General features: G+C 50.1%; 1 protein-coding gene across 4 annotated transcripts in view; it reads right to left on the bottom strand.

Annotated features, from left to right (window-relative positions):
* Positions 1-7347: 7347 nt before the first annotated feature.
* The window catches only part of CHST12 (carbohydrate sulfotransferase 12), a 22382-nt gene continuing 12890 nt past the window's right edge, over positions 7348-16839 (bottom strand). For all 4 annotated transcript variants that reach the window (XM_025216437.1, XM_006034439.3, XM_025216438.1 and 1 more), the window contains one exon: positions 7348-15567. In XM_025216437.1, coding sequence (XP_025072222.1) covers positions 14214-15473 — 1260 coding nt within the window. In that variant the 5' untranslated portion in view covers positions 15474-15567 and the 3' untranslated portion in view covers positions 7348-14213. The remainder of the gene's footprint in view (positions 15568-16839) is intronic.

The following is a 16839-nucleotide window of genomic DNA, read 5'->3' on the forward strand; positions in this document are numbered from 1 at the left end:
TCATGTCACATGGCTAAATTATTGTGCTTGCTCCTTTAAATTTTGGTGGACTCTTGCAAATATTCACTGATTGCAACAGGAGGGCTGATAGCACTGACGAGAGCCAGGCATTGCTAGACAGTGTTACATTCCCCTTCTTTCTGCGGCTCCAGACCTGGGCTCGCTCCACATCGTGTGAGGGCATTGTACAGGGAGACCAACATCAACTCCTCTCACTTGGAAGCAGAACTGGCAGAATAACACACCAGCCAGTCATTTTTTCAATAGATTTTGCCCCTTTCTCTGAAAAGCTGGCTGCAAATTTCTTACAAGTGCGGCAAATGTGTTTGTTTTTCCGAATCGTGATGGTATGGAACATCATCTATCAATAATTGCTTGCCTCTAGCTCGTCCATGAGCGCTTCACTAAAAACATCCATTAGCAAAGCTGTACAGTTAGCTTTGCTTGGTCGCCCAGCTCATGCAATTGGTTGCATTCCCCGATTAGATAATGGTAATTCTTAGAAATTAGTTTCTAAAGTAACTGGGTTTACAAATTCAAGCTACACTTTTCCTAAACATTCTCCCACATTAGCTGATAATTAGTTGGTCTCTGTGTGGAAATTCAATGGCTGAAATATTTAGAGATGCTGGACTGGACACCAAGATGACGACCAGCACCGGGATCTCAAATTGAAGCATGTCCCACTGAACAGGGGAATTGCACTTCATGGTGCGATGTGACCACTGTATGTCCTTTGTCCACGTACTTGTTAAATATCCATTCAGAGATACACATGATGCTGGCCTGGGCTCTTCTGCAGAGAACAACCTGCGGGTAGGAAAAAGGAACCGGCGCCTTAGCTCAGACTTGGAGCAAACAGTAGGACAAGGTTTGGGAAGACCTCTGGCTTGTTTGGTTTCTAAGGTAATCCTGCCCTCTGCCGGTCCAGACCAGGCACAGGCATGGAGGGCTTAGCCATGACTGCAAGTCCGCTCTCCGGATATTAGTTTCTTACTCTAACAGGCTCAGGGGGTTGGGTCTTGGTTTGCCAGGAGGAAAAGCCATGAGAGACGGTGATGCATGGAGTATTCTCTCCCTTTGGAGAGATGTGGCTACCTCCGTGGGCTTGTCCGACAAGTCCGGACCGTAACTCGGGGTTGTGTTGAGGGCAAAGATGAGAGTTTGTACCCTATAATCCTGGAGGATCTTCCTACCACAAAGCAACGTTGAGGCAGTCTGAGCGCTCACATGAGTATGCAATTAGCCACAAAATTAACAGAGATCCAGGAGGGGAAAACTATGGACTGAGAGCTGGCCTGGTGCCCTTGGTTTTATAAAATGAAGCTGTTGTTATCCTGGGTTTAAAACTATCCTCCTCCTATTCTAGCTTGTTATGATTAGGGCCGCTGAAAAATTACTAGGTCTTGATTTCTGTGGCATATCTTTTTTCCTTCTTCTTTTTCCACCTCAGTCCCTATCTCCTCCCTTCACCAGCCTCAAACAGAGCTTTAAATTGTGTCAGAGGTAAGGCACTTGTCTTATCCAGTCTTTATGTCTTCAGTGCTGGAGAAGTTGGACTGTTTGGTGTTTGCAAGATGCCTATCAGCTTTGCAGTTCCAGTCACACTGTATTTAAATTCAGATTCCCCCATTTTACAGCTCGGGAAACTGAAGATCTGAAAGTGAAAGGACTTGTTGAATGAGCATCGACTCCTGAGATGATGGCAGATCCAGGAACACAGCTCAGGGTTTTCTAACTTAGTCCTACTCCCCAGGAAAGTTTTTTTTAATTTCCAAGAAGGGGAAAGGAAACTCCCTGAAGTGTCGGGTTGATTAGTCATAAACTGCCATTTAAACGATGTAAAGAGGGCATTTTCAAGTGCCCTCTCACTTATTTCTTCACTTAGGTCCTTACAAAACCACTCTTTGCAGACAGGAAGAGGATGAGAAATGTCATTCAGAGGAAGGGAACCCTTAGAAGTCAATAGGCTGCCAATTAACCTGTAAAATGCTGGTGTTTTCCACACTGCCTAACGAGGGAAAAGAACCAAAGAGAGTTTACATCTGTGGAAATGACAAAGGGTTCAGGCCCGATGTCATCTTTCTGAGTTCAAGTCCCAGTGAGGCTTGGCTGGACAATAATCAGGAAAACATGCTCCTGTTAGCAAGACTGCTTCATGCTCTCCTGTACAGCAAGTGTAGAGAGGACCAGGCTAGTGACATCTTGGAGGGGGAGGCCACCAAGTTGCCTGGCAAACAAACCTCCACTTCTTGACCCTTAGGCCAGGGCGAAACAAGAGTTCTTGTCTTTTTTACCTTGGTGCCTTTGAACCAAAATAGTCATCATCATCATCACCCCAGTTGGCTTTATGGATCAAAAGTCACAGACACAAAAGCCGTGGAATTTAAAGCTATCGACCCCCTAGCACTGCCACCCAGACCCCTCACATTGAGTTTTCTAACATGACTTCATTGGTAAAAGGGTCTGGACAATACCTGGGCCTCAGATGGTATCTCAGCTCCAGAGGCAAACTTAGCAACAGGGTGAAAATCTGTTATAAGCCAGACTGATCCTTCATCTAAACACCTGCATACTTTCCTGGTGTTTAGAACTACATCCAAAATAGGGGGCTGCATTTGGGGCTGCAACTGCATCCAAAATGGGGGGCTGCATCCGAAGTGGAGGGCTTTCACTAAAGTCCTCAAATGGTGATAAACATGCACTAAACACTTACTGTGCAATAGCCTAATAGCACTGTGCAGTAGCATAGCAGTCAAAACCTGTGCTAATAAGCTACTGAGCAGTGTTATTAGGCTACAGTGCATTAAGCGTCACCAAAAAAAATGTGCGCCGGCACTACTGTGCAGTAACTGTAGTTACTGCACATTTATTTAGTACGTCATTAAGCAAGTACCAAACTAAATGTGCACTAACTATTGTGCATTAATGAACATATAGACGCGCCCACTGGGGCAATCTTTAGAAGCTGCCACCAATGCCTGAATGCATGTTCATCTTCTGAGGACTGAAGACTGAAGTTCTCATCACGCAAATTCACTCCCAGACTACAGTTATGGTTACCCTGTAGAAACTACCCTGCTATAGGATCCAGCTGTAATGCTCTACAAGTCTGGTGTGAAACAGTGACTCTGCTTCTAACCCAGGCCACAGCCCTGCTAGTGACATGAATCAGGAACACACCTGGATTTAGTCTCATCTCTGCCACAGGGTGTTGTCCTAGCACCTTTAGTTTTTCAAGCTTAGGTAGTATCTAAACATGAAGACAATGTAAAATGAATATGAAAAGTAAGCTCTACATTCTGATGTGGAAGGATCAATGGAGTTCTACCAGGAACGGTGTGGTCCCAGTATACATTATAGCATATTTTGGGTAGCTACACATGGCTCAGAGTGATCTTGAAACTTAATGCTATTTTGGGAATACACAAAGCAAATATGAGAAGAAAGAGGTCTTGGAGAGTCTGAAGGCCAACTCTTACAGAGCGTGGGCTTCAGCATTTTGAACCAGGCTCTAGCTACAATCCCAGGTCTGTTTTGCTCAATAAAACTAGGACTTGCACAGGTGCCAAAGTGCCCAAAAGAAAAATCATATTCTGCATGTAGCAGCCATCCATGGTGGTGTTTGGTTCAATGGTTGGCAGCTAGCACTGACTCCATTTAAAAATAGGAAGAGCACAAGCAGGGCTGTAGAGCTGTGGCTGGAGAAGCGTCCACACCCACTGATAAATACAGCTGTGGGCTCTGCCACTCCCAAAGCAATAACAGCTTGCAGCTCATGGTTATAGACTGTGAACACTTCCAGATCATGAGTATTTTTATATTGAGGGACTTGTTTATAGAGAACAAGGAAGAATGCAACTCTTTTAATGGGGCGACAGAACCAAAGTCAACGTGCTACAACATGCTATTGTGACCCTCACCTTGCAACGAAGCTGGGAGTAGGGAAGAAATGACTTTTATTCCTGTATGGATTAGGTTACTATGTTCTCTGTGCATCCCATAAGCCCTGCTGTGCAAGAGATGCACAGACCTCAGGTTGGCCCTACTGCCTAGGCAAAAATCTCACCCTACGTGAAATCTCATTGCATACATTTAGGCATTTCTGAAATGCTTTATACCACCCTTATCCAACATGCTGGCTCAGCAAGCCAGTGTATACGGCAACACACGTGGAGATAGTCATTCAGAGCCAAACAAAAGCATTGCGCTAGGGACAAGGCAAGAGCTACTTATCCAGGATAAACTGGGCCAGCCACAGCTGTTTATGCAGGAAAGGGAGATAGCTCCAAGGAACACACACCTGCAACTACCATTGTGCACATGTGATGATAGTGGCTTAGATGTCCTGCTGAGGCCAGGGCCCTATTGCAGTAGTTACTGCACAAAAACACAGAATCAGTCCACATGCTCTGTGTTGATTGATTGCTGGCGAACCTAAAGTCTCTAAAGCCTTTGTAGAAGCGAGGCAGGATGCTCCCAGAGTGTTTGTTCCAGACTAAAAATGCTTGCGGTTTACCAAGGATGGGCCTGTGCCAAAACAACAACAGGCTAAACAGAGAAGCCACATGCAGGCTGCACAGGGAAACCAAGTGGCTGACACGGAGGTGTCCCACTCGAGGACCTACGGCAGGTTGGCAGCAGAGAGCAGAGTAGATTCCAGCTCTCCTGAATCCCTGCCCCAACTGCGCACCATGCCAACCCCCCTCAAAGAGAATAGCATCCCAGCCCAGTGGAAACCAGCCCCGCTTCTGTGTTGAAGACTTAGTTGGGGCCATTTTCAGTCCTATCTGGTTTAGGCCAAAGGCTCAGTGCTTCAAGCGCGCTCATGGGTTGCCCTGGTCATCTGTGGTCCTACACGAGCAGCAGGCCAGTGCTGCAGATGCAGTCAGGCTGCAGATGCTGGGGTCTCAGGGCAGCGCAGGGGTTGGAAGTGCCCTGGACTGCCAGTAATTCCCATCCTGCCTTTTTTACAGCTGTTCTTCCCTCTTAAGTCCCAGCACCGCTAATAAATCACTGGCCATGTCAGACCCTGTCTGCCCTGGTGATCCTCATCAATTCTGGGCAGGAATTTTTGGCAAATTCCAACCCAAGTAATTATTTCACATCCACACTCTGCCCTTATCTGGCCCCTTGGGCTCCTGCTCTTGTTCTCACAAAAGCTCAAGTCTCCATGATTTCCAAGACACCACACACTTTCCCTCTTGTTCATGTAAGGATTTATCCATCTAGCTGTAACCTAGTTTTAATCATTCTCCTGATTTCCCTCCTCTCCTCCTGCCCTGCTTTCATGCTTTAGCAATACAGTCTCCAGCCCTGCTCCACTCCCTACTGAATGCTCTGCTGGCTACTGGGGTCCTTCTGACACATTGGCTTTTTTGGCCTTTCTCTGTTCCCAAAAATTCCTCCTATTTTTCCACTCAAAACTGTCCAGGGTCCAAACAAAAAAAAAGAGTGGATTCCAGGATCATTTTTTCCCCATCCATCTGGAAGTCCTGCTGGCACAAGGAAGTAAACACGGCAACTGGGGCGTCTCTGCTACAAACTGCAGCTCTCCGGCTGTGCACGATGCCTTGGCTTGGTGGGAAAAAATAAAAAGAAACGTACATAAAGCCACTGAACTGCAAGTCCAGGCAACGCGTCTCCAATCTGCTGAGCATTGCAGTGTGATATGGGGTTAGATGCCAACATGCCCTGGCACTAGCTCTGTATGGCAGGCACTTTAGAGCCTGCCATACACTTTGGAAATACAAAAGATAAAAAGCCAAGGCTCCTTCAGATACTTCCACCTAGCTTAGTCCCTCTGCCTCTCCCTGTAGCACTGGGGGGGAAAGCCAGTGTTTTTGTTGCTTTCCCTCTGCCCAAGTAAAGAGATAGACCTGTTATAATGGTGGAGCCTTGAACCTGCACATCTGGGCTGCTGGAGTAGTTTCGAAGCATCCCAGGTGTGAAACGCTAAAGCAAACTCTGTCCTTGAGACAGGAGAAGGCCTGGAGACCTCCGAGGGGCCAGCCCTTTGAAACCAGTTGCATTCAGCTCTCCTGCTAACAGCTTCCAAGTCTCCCCTGCGGCAAGACAAGCTGGATGGCTTTGCTGCTCTTTTCACAAGACCAACCACATCACGCCATCCCCTGCCCTGACAAAGAGAGAGGGGGGAGACAAGGGCAGGTTGCACCCTGCAGCATTATCATCATCATCCCTGCAAAGACCTTAAAGCACAAACAGACACTCAGACCCCACCGTCGAGGGCTGTGTTAAAATGGGACTAAGCCAAATGTACTGGTCCTACAGGAAGACAGAAGAGGACAACGGCGGAGAGGGGTCTGGCATAGACTTTTCCAGGGGCAGGCCCTCTGAGGAGCGCAGTGGGCACGGGTACAGGTATGGAGAAGGGTTCACAGGCACACGGATACGTGATGCAAACTGCGTAATGGTTTTTTAGTGTGCTTTGATCTGCCAAGTGAATCATAGGGGCCACTTGGCAGAGTGTTGGAGGTGGAGTTATATATATATTTTTATATATAGAAATAAATATTTTTGCAAAAACCCCAAAACAACAAAAAATAAAACCCTGAGAATCTGCACACATCCTTCTAATTCTCCATTTCTGCCTCTCGCAGCTAAACCATGGTCCTGTTGGAAAGCTCTGTCCCGTGTGGAGCCCCAAATCCAAACTGAACTCTAGGAGACACGACACCCACGTGGGGTGCTCAGCAAGGCAGTGTGTTACAGGTGTGATGGCAGCCCCAGAGATGTGTGGTTAGCAAACAGCATGCTCGTGTCAGGGATTTCCAGACTCGCGCACACGGGCATTTGCCGTGTCTGCAGAGCACAGGACTCCAGTGATCACGCAGGCCCTGGTCATCTTCTCCCTCCAAAATGCAATCTTTCACATCTGCATCTCGCTCTGGAAAGAGGCCGATTGGCAAAAACCCTCACGGAGACTGGAATCATCCAGCTCAGAGATAGAGAGGGAAGCAGCAGAGCTCAGGACTACCCATTCACGCAGCATCCCCTAAGCGGTCCAGTTGAATTTCGTCACGAAGATGCCAGGATGGGGCTACGAAACGACCCAATGCGCTCCCATCCATTTCAACAGCGATCTCTTTCCTACAGGCTTTTCTGAACCCTCCGAATTCAGTAGCAGAGAGTTAACTCTCTATTTAATCCGACAGCTGGTTAAAAAAAATGCCCACAAGATAGTTGTCATTTGCTGTTAAGCACTATTGGATTTCTCCCCAGGGGTTTCCAGAGCCTGGCGCTCTGCTCCTTTCCACTCTCAATTTACTGCTCTTCGTTACGATTGTCATTGACAAAAGAATGAATCATTTCCCCGAGGCGATGGAAAACAGTTTATTGTATAGAAATGTACCGCCAGCCGCTCAACACCCCGGCCGCCTCTGCTGGCTGGTGTCCTCCCCTCGCACTGTCTGTCACACGTGCAGGGGACCCGCCGGAGGAGAGGCCGCCTGGCCGCGCTGAAGCACCCGGGGCTAGGAGCGGAGCAGCTCCTTTGAATTGCCAGAAGGTGGGCGTTTGGGGGGCAGGTGCTTCAGAGCATGGCAGAGGTTTGAACTACTGAAGTGACTGCGGGAGGAAATGTGAGGCTGTTTTCAGAGCAGAGAGAGACAGGACCTCTCTCCACTGCATGCACAGACAAGCCCCGAGTGGCTTTGCTCACATGCCTTGTCTCTAGGTGCAGGGCACCTGACCTAACATTTCTCTCGTAGCAGGAAGCGCGCTGCATGGCCATGGATTTCGCACTTGCAAAATAAGGAAAAGAGTGAAGAAAACCAGGCAAATTGCACCCCCTGCTCACCAAGAGGGACTGAGCAAAGGACTGGCAGTCTCTCTGAGGATGGAGTGGTTCCTTAGAGGGCTTCCAAAGCTAAATCCAGGAATTGAAAAGGAGCTGCAGGGCAGGCAAGACAACAGGCCACTGTAACGAAGGAGACTGTGTCACCTGAGGGTGCCCGATGTTATCCTGATGGAAACTCTGAAAGCTATTTGTCTGATGGGACAGGACAACAGCTCCTACAAAGCCAAAGACAGTGGGGACCCAGTCCTGAGTTTCCCATTCCCATAACGATGGGAGGCACAAAGCGAGGAGTTAAGCGCGCTCCATTTGATACCCACCCTCAAGCCTACTTATACACCAGGCCCTGGGAAATGCAGGATTGCCTAGTAAAGTACACTATGAATGAGCCTGTTATTTTAGGGAAGGGCTAACCCTGCTGTCCCAGCCACAGAGATCCTGTGCACTGGAGGCTACTATTCCCAAGTCATTTCCCCACACCCTAAGAGTCCTTGAAGCAGGCAAATTGGAATAAAAGGACCACAGATCTAGACTCTGGACCTCTAGTACATTTACTCACCCAGATGCATGCTACAAAACTACCCAGTCTGGGACATGCACGCAAGCTGAGCCTTTTCTAACAGCCCAATTCTCAGTGCACAAATCCCTGACTCAGAAGAGTAGGCTCCTTCCCTCACTCGGGGGCAACACTGCTTGCACAGACCCCCGACACGTCAGTCCTCAGAGCCCAGCTTCGTGGTTTAGCATTATCTTTGCAGAGGCTCATCCAGACTCCTGCAGTCCTTTCCTGCCCTCAGCAGCCTGCAGGGTAATGAGTAACAGCTGGTAGCAGCACTTGCCCAAACAGCTCCCGCCGAGCACAGCCATGCTGGGTTTTATTTGGCAGTTTAATGAGGCTCAGGCTTCTCACTTAGGGCACGCTCCCCCGTGCTGGCCCAGAGGCACAAATGGAAGTGATCGGAGCCTTGTGCAAGAAGCCCAGCAAAAGGAGTCACAAGAGCTACCCACACTGCTGGTGTCATTCCCCCGTGCCGACCCAGCCGTGCAAGTGGAGGTGATCTGAGCCTTGTGCAAGAAGCCCAGTGAAAGGAGTCACAAGAGCTACCCACACTGCCGGTGTCCAGGGACCTTCACCATGGGGACACAGAGGTCTTTTTGGGGGATGCAGACACCTGAGGGGAACAGGACTGAGAGGAGCATGAGTTCCTGGCACAGGTGTTGCATGGCACGGGGTTTCTCCCACTACGGCCCCCAGCCCCTCCACCCAGAGCTCAGGCCTGGTGGGGAGTCTGCCCTGAGCATTGGAAGTGTAGAAGGAGAGCGGACTTCAAAGTCTCCTCCCCAAACCTCAGAGGAACCTCATGGTTGACAGTATCCAACAGCTTCAAACTGCTCCAGGGGAAAATCTTGAGATGCCCAAGTCTGAGCGGCAGCCAGGATTCACATATCTCACTCTCCTGGAGAAGTGGGTTGTCGCCCTCCAGTGCCCTCCCCTCTGCTCCCCCACCCACCCACACGTCTGCAGTTCTGTTCATTCCTGGTTCCATTTTTGCCCTTGGCTGGAGAGTTTCCTATGGCAAATATTGTGGACAAGCCTTTCCATTGAGCTGCAGGGTTATTTGTCAAGTCCCTGCACACAAACGCTGTCCCTGGCATCGCCCCGTACCACAGCAGCATGAGACGCTGCCAGGGCACCAGCCTAGCCTGCTCACTGTGGTAATGGCTCTGCTTCAAGGAGAAACAAACCCTCTTTTCTTCCCCACCCCATCAATGCTGCCATTCATCTGCCTAGGCTTGCTCTAGACCCTGCCAGCAGGAGTTCAAAGGCTCTGCCATACTGGGGTGTTTCATACCCTCATGCGTGCTGGCAAAGCTGCCCCAGACGATGGCCACAGGCATTAGGATTCCTGCCTTGCTCCCCATCGCCCACCACGAAAGGGTCAAGCAGCTGCCAGCTGAGATGCAGACACACACAGGCACACGTGCACACACAGGCCACTTTATGCTTGTGCCATATCACACCATCACTACGCACACCTCTCTGACCCCTGGGCTGTCTGTACCTTGAATTTCCAGTGATTTCAGTGTGAGCTTTAGGCAAGTACTATAGGTCAGACAGCACATCACCTGGAGCACCACCACACCTACAAAATGACTGCTTGGAAAATGCCACGTTCAAGCCATGCAATTTGGTCTCATTTTGGCATTCCCCTTTTTCTTTCATATAGTGTCAGATATGAGCTTCCAAATCTACAAGCCACTGTCTGGTATTATCGCTCAATGTGCAGATTCCCCCGACTGTCTGCACATCTGTAAAGTTTGCAGCTTTTAAATAACCGCTCTACTGTCTGCTGGGCACTGCATTCACAGAGGGCTCTCCAAGACGTTCATCTGATGAAGTGCTGTTCTGAAGCGTCTGTAGCCAGATCTCAGTCTGTTCAGCTTGACCCACACTTTTTTGTCAAGGTTGTGCCCAATGCGGGACTCGTTTGGTGTTGGTATAAAACTCTGTAGGAATAGAAAAACTCTGTTGCTGTCCACAGGTTTGGTTCAGCATCCCCAGTCTCTTCCAGGAGCTTGTGGGCTTCATGTACAAATGGTTTACAACTTTTAAGCCTCAAGCCTCCATCTGTTGGGTCTTCAGTTAAAGCTGATGGAGCTGGCGATTTTCATCATCTCTTGCCTCTATTGCCAGTAATGATGTTAGGGTGCCTCCCTATATCACTTGGTCTAATGCCTGAGAGGTACAAAGTATCTGTGTCCTTCTGGACCATACAGGAGCACAGTATTCTTCTGGGGCACATACCAAGTCTGGTGGATCTGAGCACTTGGAAGTAGGCATCCCATGTCATGCTGGCTAACCGTCTTAAGGCAACTACCCGTGCAGAGTTTACTGCTGACCTCCTGAATGTGACATTTATGTGATTCCTAGGTAGGTTGGGTATGCTCATGAGGATGGGCATTCCCCAAGCCATGCCTGCTAAGACCCCAGTACATCCACGCACCCATGCGCATACACTGTACCATTAGAAGCATTGCAGAGCCCTTCACGGCAGGCTGCGGAAAATGGAAACCCCTCATTTGCAGATGGAGCGTAATGGTCAAAGCCAAAATGTATTTAAGTGCTTGAAAGAGCTGCAAGGAGATGCTTCTACCCAGCCCTGACATTGCAGCCATCTCAGCCATCCAGACTTTAGCCCCTCTGTTGCTCGCTGAACCATCACAGACGCTGCAAAAAAACATAGGTGCCTGCCCCTACTAGCGATTCCACCTGTCTGCCAGGCGCGACTTCCTCTGGCTTGCTAACCAAGCTGAAATTCGGATGCCTGGTTTTACTTTCCCCCCTATTTTGCTTCATCAGAACAGCACGAGAACTGCGTGGCTTTAATCCACATGCACATTCCTGAACCAGCAGCTCCATCCCAGCGCTGGGAGCACAGCGGTCTCGCCACGAGGCTTTCGGTGCAGCACGTCCAATTTCTGGCCTTTTAACAGCAAATTCTCAGCTGTGGAGTCGTCGAGAGGAACCAGCAGCCACCCAAAGCTATTTTGAACCTGGAGGCGATTCCCTGACTCATGAAAGGTCAGGGGAAGGTCCAGCTTAGAGCTTTACTGCTCTTCCTGTAGGGTCCTGAACACAATTTATCTCCCCCTGGCATTGGCAGAGCTCCCCCACACATTGGCAGATGGGGTTTGCAACCATTCCAACAGCTCCCTGCTGACTCTGTAACCCGCATCCTGTCACCAACGTAATGCTGCACCCACCCCCACCCTTCAACCGATTTGCACTTTGCAGGCAACGAACAACGTCCATCCAGTGATTTCCACATGGACCCATACGAGGAAAGCAGCCAGGGCAGGCTCTGCTCTGGAGAGCAGCCCAGAGGCACTGGTTTAGGCATGGGAAGGGGGCTGGGATAGCATGGGTCACTCCTGCAGAGTGGCCACCCAGCGTGGGGGTGGGAGAACCAAGACTCGAGCAACAGGGAAGTTTTTTGGCCCCTCTGCCAATGTTGGGTTTGGCACAAAGCCTGTGTCACATTACCAGGCTCTTACTCCCACCACTATTAAAGGACCAATTAAATTCAGAGCAAAAGAATAATTGCAAAGAGCATAGATTAAAACATTTAAATAGATTTTGACATGAACCCTTCCCATCTCACCCTTAAGAAATTAAAAGAAATGAGGACCTAGGGACCCCCCATTACTTCTCATTAAGGGAGGCAAGATTGCCAGCGTCTTTCCATTTTGCAGTAATTTCCTGGTGATTGAAAAAAAAATTAAGCAGCTGGAAAGTTGGACTCTTCAGTTATTAGTTTTCAATGCAGCTAAAAACCCAGAAAAGTAACTTCCCTTTAACCACTTCCTTGCTGCTCTCCCTGCCACACTGGCGCAATGGAGGGCTCCAGAGACCCGATTCTGGCTTCACAAAGGTGTAAATCAAGAAAGCCTCTGTTGAAGCGACACGCATGTAAAATAAATGGCATGATCATGCTCAGGATCAGGCAGCAGGCTTTTGGTGTGGCCACAAGCTGTTAACCTTTCACTCACAAGTGAAAGTTGAGTGCAGTGGCTGGGTGCTTTCAAGGAGGGAAACTAGTGGAATAGAGGGATGGGCAGGGAACAGGAGGAAAGGAAGATCCATATGGAGGAATGGAGGGCACCTGAGACAGAAGAGAAGATCCCAGCCTGTTGATGCTCCTAGGAAGAGCACAAGCAAATATGAGAGCACAAGGTGAGACTGGGAGGCCACACTGTAGTTGCAAAGGGAGCTCATCTCTAGGCTATTAACAGTACCAACAGGGCTTGGAAAGAGGTAAGCAGTGGCAGGTGCACATTTTAGGGGCTGCAATCAGGAGTGCAAGATAGCCAGCTCTTCTTTACCAATTCACAAGAAAGGCAGAAATAGCAATTGAGCTGATCAGACCTGAAGCACTCCTGAACGCAGGCACTTCCTATGGGAAAAAGCCCACACACTTCTTGCACAGCAGGCAGCCAGTGCTTCTGCCGCGGCGGCTGGAGCAAAACATCTAATCTGCATCGTTCTGGCAGTATAAATAGAAAGGCTCTGACCAAGGACAGTACGTCATGAGCGATGGCTTGGGAAACAGTGTCTCCACTTCACTCGGACGTTCATCTAGCAGAGAGAATTTGCTGCATCCCAGCTACATTCCCTGAACAAGTTCTGGGATGGGAATACGTACCCTGGCCAGGAGTTGCCCATATTGAATCAGAAGGCAATGAACAGGGACAAGCAGCCCATACCTAAGTCACCAACCACCCTGTCTCAGAAGGGTCAATGCTCTGATGTCCATGCTCAGGATTTAGCTGCTTTTGTTTTGTTCTGTTATGGTAACAAGTCACCCACGAAACCCGGCTGCTGATTTTGAGAGGATAATTAATTCAGGGACGTGCTCTTCCCATAGAGTAGAGGCATGTGAGGCTGAGAACAACACACCCTGGAGGGAGTAGGACCCTTGAGCACCACTAACAGCAGACACAAGGACAGGCTACACCCACGCTGTCATCATGGGATCCAGCTCCAGTGGTCGCAGCTGGGGCAAGCATATGGTTTGAGTGCACTGCTGCAGCGACTGAGGAACACACGCTCTATGAAGGACCTAGACTTCCATGGGTGCCAGTCTCCCCGAGTGCAGAAAGCCAGCAGGATGCCTCTGTGCCACCTCCAGTGGCATGCAGACCCTGAATGGACCCTCCACCCAGAGAAAATGTCCCCCCAGAACATGCCAGGCCCCTTCCCAAGTGCATCCACACTCTCCTTCCAAGACTGGTCTCTTCCTTTGCCGATTAGCCAGTCACCCACATTATGTCCACAACTCATGCTGCTATATAGAAGTGTCATGCATGGTACCTGTTCAACTAGCAACAGGCCCAACTAAGATCTCTGCAGTTCCATGATGATGCATAGGGCAGTGCCTGCTCCCCCTCCAAGTTTGGCCCTAAACACCCTGTAACTTCTACCACTCCCCAGACCAATATCCCCATTGCAGACAGCACTGAGACCACACGCCAGGGCAGGTTCACCATCTTTCTTTTCTTTTACTCCATCCCTTCCTGTGCCACAACACACGCTTCATATTAAATAGTTTAAATATATTAATTTTAAAAAAGTATTAAGAAAAAGTGACCGAGGACACAGGTGAGGGAGTGACTGGGGCTGTCTGAAAACCAAACTATGGTGAGGGGAGGGGTGTCCTCTGTGTGGGCACAGCCGGTGGGAGTGTTCTGGTTTCCTGCAATAATGCACATGTGGAAGGGGAAGCAGTAGAAAAAATATATATACTGAATTGTGAGCCAGGAAGTAGGAGACTTTAAACCTTTCATGGGGTTTGGGGTATTTGGGGTGTCCCTCCCGTGCCCTCCCACACCCCCACTTTCAGCCTTTAAGGAGGTTTTCTGGCTTGGGGTAGCCAAAGAGTACAAAATCTGCCTCATACAGCTTGTACAGCTGCCTCCTCCATGCCAAAGGGATTTTGGCAAACCAGTCCTCCTCCCAGCTGCTGGCAGTTCTATTTCGGTAGCTGGGAGGAAAGCGGAGTAGCCTGTCCACTTTGAGAAGCTGCAGCAGATGAGCTGCATCTTCATCCAAGGTCTCCAACTTCCCAATAAAGTCATAATCTATCTGGCACGGATGACAGAGGCGGTACACCTGCCTCCAGTGCTCATTGAAAGGGGCCATCTTCTCTGTCCGAGGGTCCAGTAAGTACTGGATGAAGTCAGAAAAGGAGACTTTGAGGCCTGCCCCAAAGGCCTCGCTAACAGAGGTGGGGAGATTGGTGTGGTTGGAGTAGAGCTTCAGCATAGGGATGGCGAACCGCCGATAGAACTCCTCGTTCTCCAGCTCGAACTTGCTGCGAAAGGCGGAGATGAGGCGCACAAAGGGGTCACGCACAAAGAGGAACTTGGTGTATTTCTTCAGTTTGATCTTCATGAGGTGACGGGAGAACTTCCCATAGCGGCGCCAGAATTTGTTGAACGTCAGGTGAGTGCTGGTGTTGTGGACATGTTCCCGGGGGATGTCCAGGGGGTCCCGGTAAGGGACGCCCTGATCCAGCAGGCTCTCGCTCAGTACGATCATCACCCGTTTCCAGTTGGTGCAGGCCACCTTGGGGACGTAGCAGTAGATGATGCCGTGGCGATCGTCCACAATGAGGTGGTTGAGCTCGTAGTTGGGGATATCATCGAAGGAGCGCTCCTTGGTGGGGAAGGCGAAGCTGGAATTGGCGCAGAACTCCTGCAGCATCCTCCGCCTCTCGGCCTGCAGCTTCTCCTGGTCCAGGCTCACTCTGGCGTCATGGGTGGACCAATCGTAGCCTCTCACATTCTCCTCCAAGTTACCCAAGACAGGCTGGCTGGATCCCTGTGGGGGAGGCTGCTCCGTCTTCCTGGTGCTGAGGCTGTTCTGCCTCAAGCCAGAACTAAGCAGCTTCTCCAAAAACTCATCCACATCTGACAAGGCTTCCCGGTCTTTGTCCTGAGCGACGGTGGGGAGGGCTCCCAGGGGGTGAAGCCTGGAGAAGGATGTATGCAGATAGAAGTGAGTTGTCCCCACATTGTCCCAGTACACGATGATCAGAAGGATCATGAAGATGGAGCCCAACACCACTGAAAGCCGGAAGAGCCGCGCTTTGGTCATCCTGGCAGCTGAGCTGGTAGCCACAGTCTCCTGGGTTCACCTCTGCCTCACACTGTGGTCCCTGGGACGCAGCATTGTGCAGCTGACACGAAGCCTGGAAAAGTACCAAAGAAAAGTTAATTTGGCTCTTGAGCACTCTGATAACTGGGAATCAGACCCTGCAAGACAACTGCCTCCACATGCCTGTTACATGCTCCTGATGTTTAGGCTACATATGGCAGGTGACACTGCCACCTAAAACAACACAGTCCAGTTAAATGCTGGCTTTGCTCTTTGCTGTGGAACCGCACTCTGCAACACCAGTGTGACACCCAGGGAGGCTGCTCCAACACGCTGTAATTACGGTGCATTGGAGTAGACTGAATTAATCAAGTCTGCTGGAGCATGCTAATTAGCCTCGTTCAATGAGGTTTAGTTAAAGCACCCCCGCCATCATTCTGAAGCACAGGGATGCTGGTACATGAAACTCGACGGGTGCTTTAATTAGAGAGACCCTCAGAGCTGCTCTAATTAAAGCCTCCCCCTACCCCCGAAGCACGTGTTAAAACACCCCCAGTGACTGCAGAGTCCCAAAGCATCAGTTGTAACCGCTAAGAGCAAGGGCTGCAGGTAGCTGCTTCTGCTCTTCCTGCCTGGGAAGAAGAAATACACCACACCCTGTTCAAGTTCGCAGATGACACGAAGATGTGGGGGGAAGTGGACACGCTAGTAGGAAGAAACAGGCTGCAAGCGGATCTAGACAGGTTACAGGGGTGGGCCAAAGACAACAAGATGGGGTTCAACACTGACAAGTGCAGGGTACTGCACCTGGGGGGAAGAACCAGCAGCGTACCTACAGGCTGGGGAACTCCCTTCTTGCCAGTACTGAGACAGAAAAGGATCTTGGAGTCATCATGGATGCCACAATGAACATGGGCCGACAGTGTGGGGACGCGGTCAGGAAGGCCAACCGTACCTTGTCGTGCATCCACAGATGCATCTCAAGCAGGTCCAAGGAGGTGATCCTCCCCCTCTATGCGGCACTGGTCAGGCCGCAGTTGGAGTACTGCATCCAATTCTGGGCGCCGCACTTCAGGAGGGATGTGGACAACATGGAGAGGGTCCAGAGGAGGGCCACCCGCATGATCCGGGGGCAGCAGGACAGGCTCTACGAGCGGAGGCTACATGACCTGAACCTGTTCAGCCTCCACAAGAGAAGGTTGAGGGGGGACCTAGTGGCCATTTACAAACTAGTCCGGGGGGACCAGCAGGCATTGGGGGAGTCCCTGTTGCCTTGAGGACTCCCAGGAGCGACAAGAAATAATGGTCACAAGCTGGCAGAGGGTAGATTTAGACTAGATATCAGGAGGCGCTACTTCACTGTCAC

Source organism: Alligator sinensis, unplaced genomic scaffold (assembly GCF_000455745.1).
Source record: "Alligator sinensis unplaced genomic scaffold, ASM45574v1 scaffold500_1, whole genome shotgun sequence".
Taxonomy (NCBI): domain Eukaryota; kingdom Metazoa; phylum Chordata; order Crocodylia; family Alligatoridae; genus Alligator; species Alligator sinensis.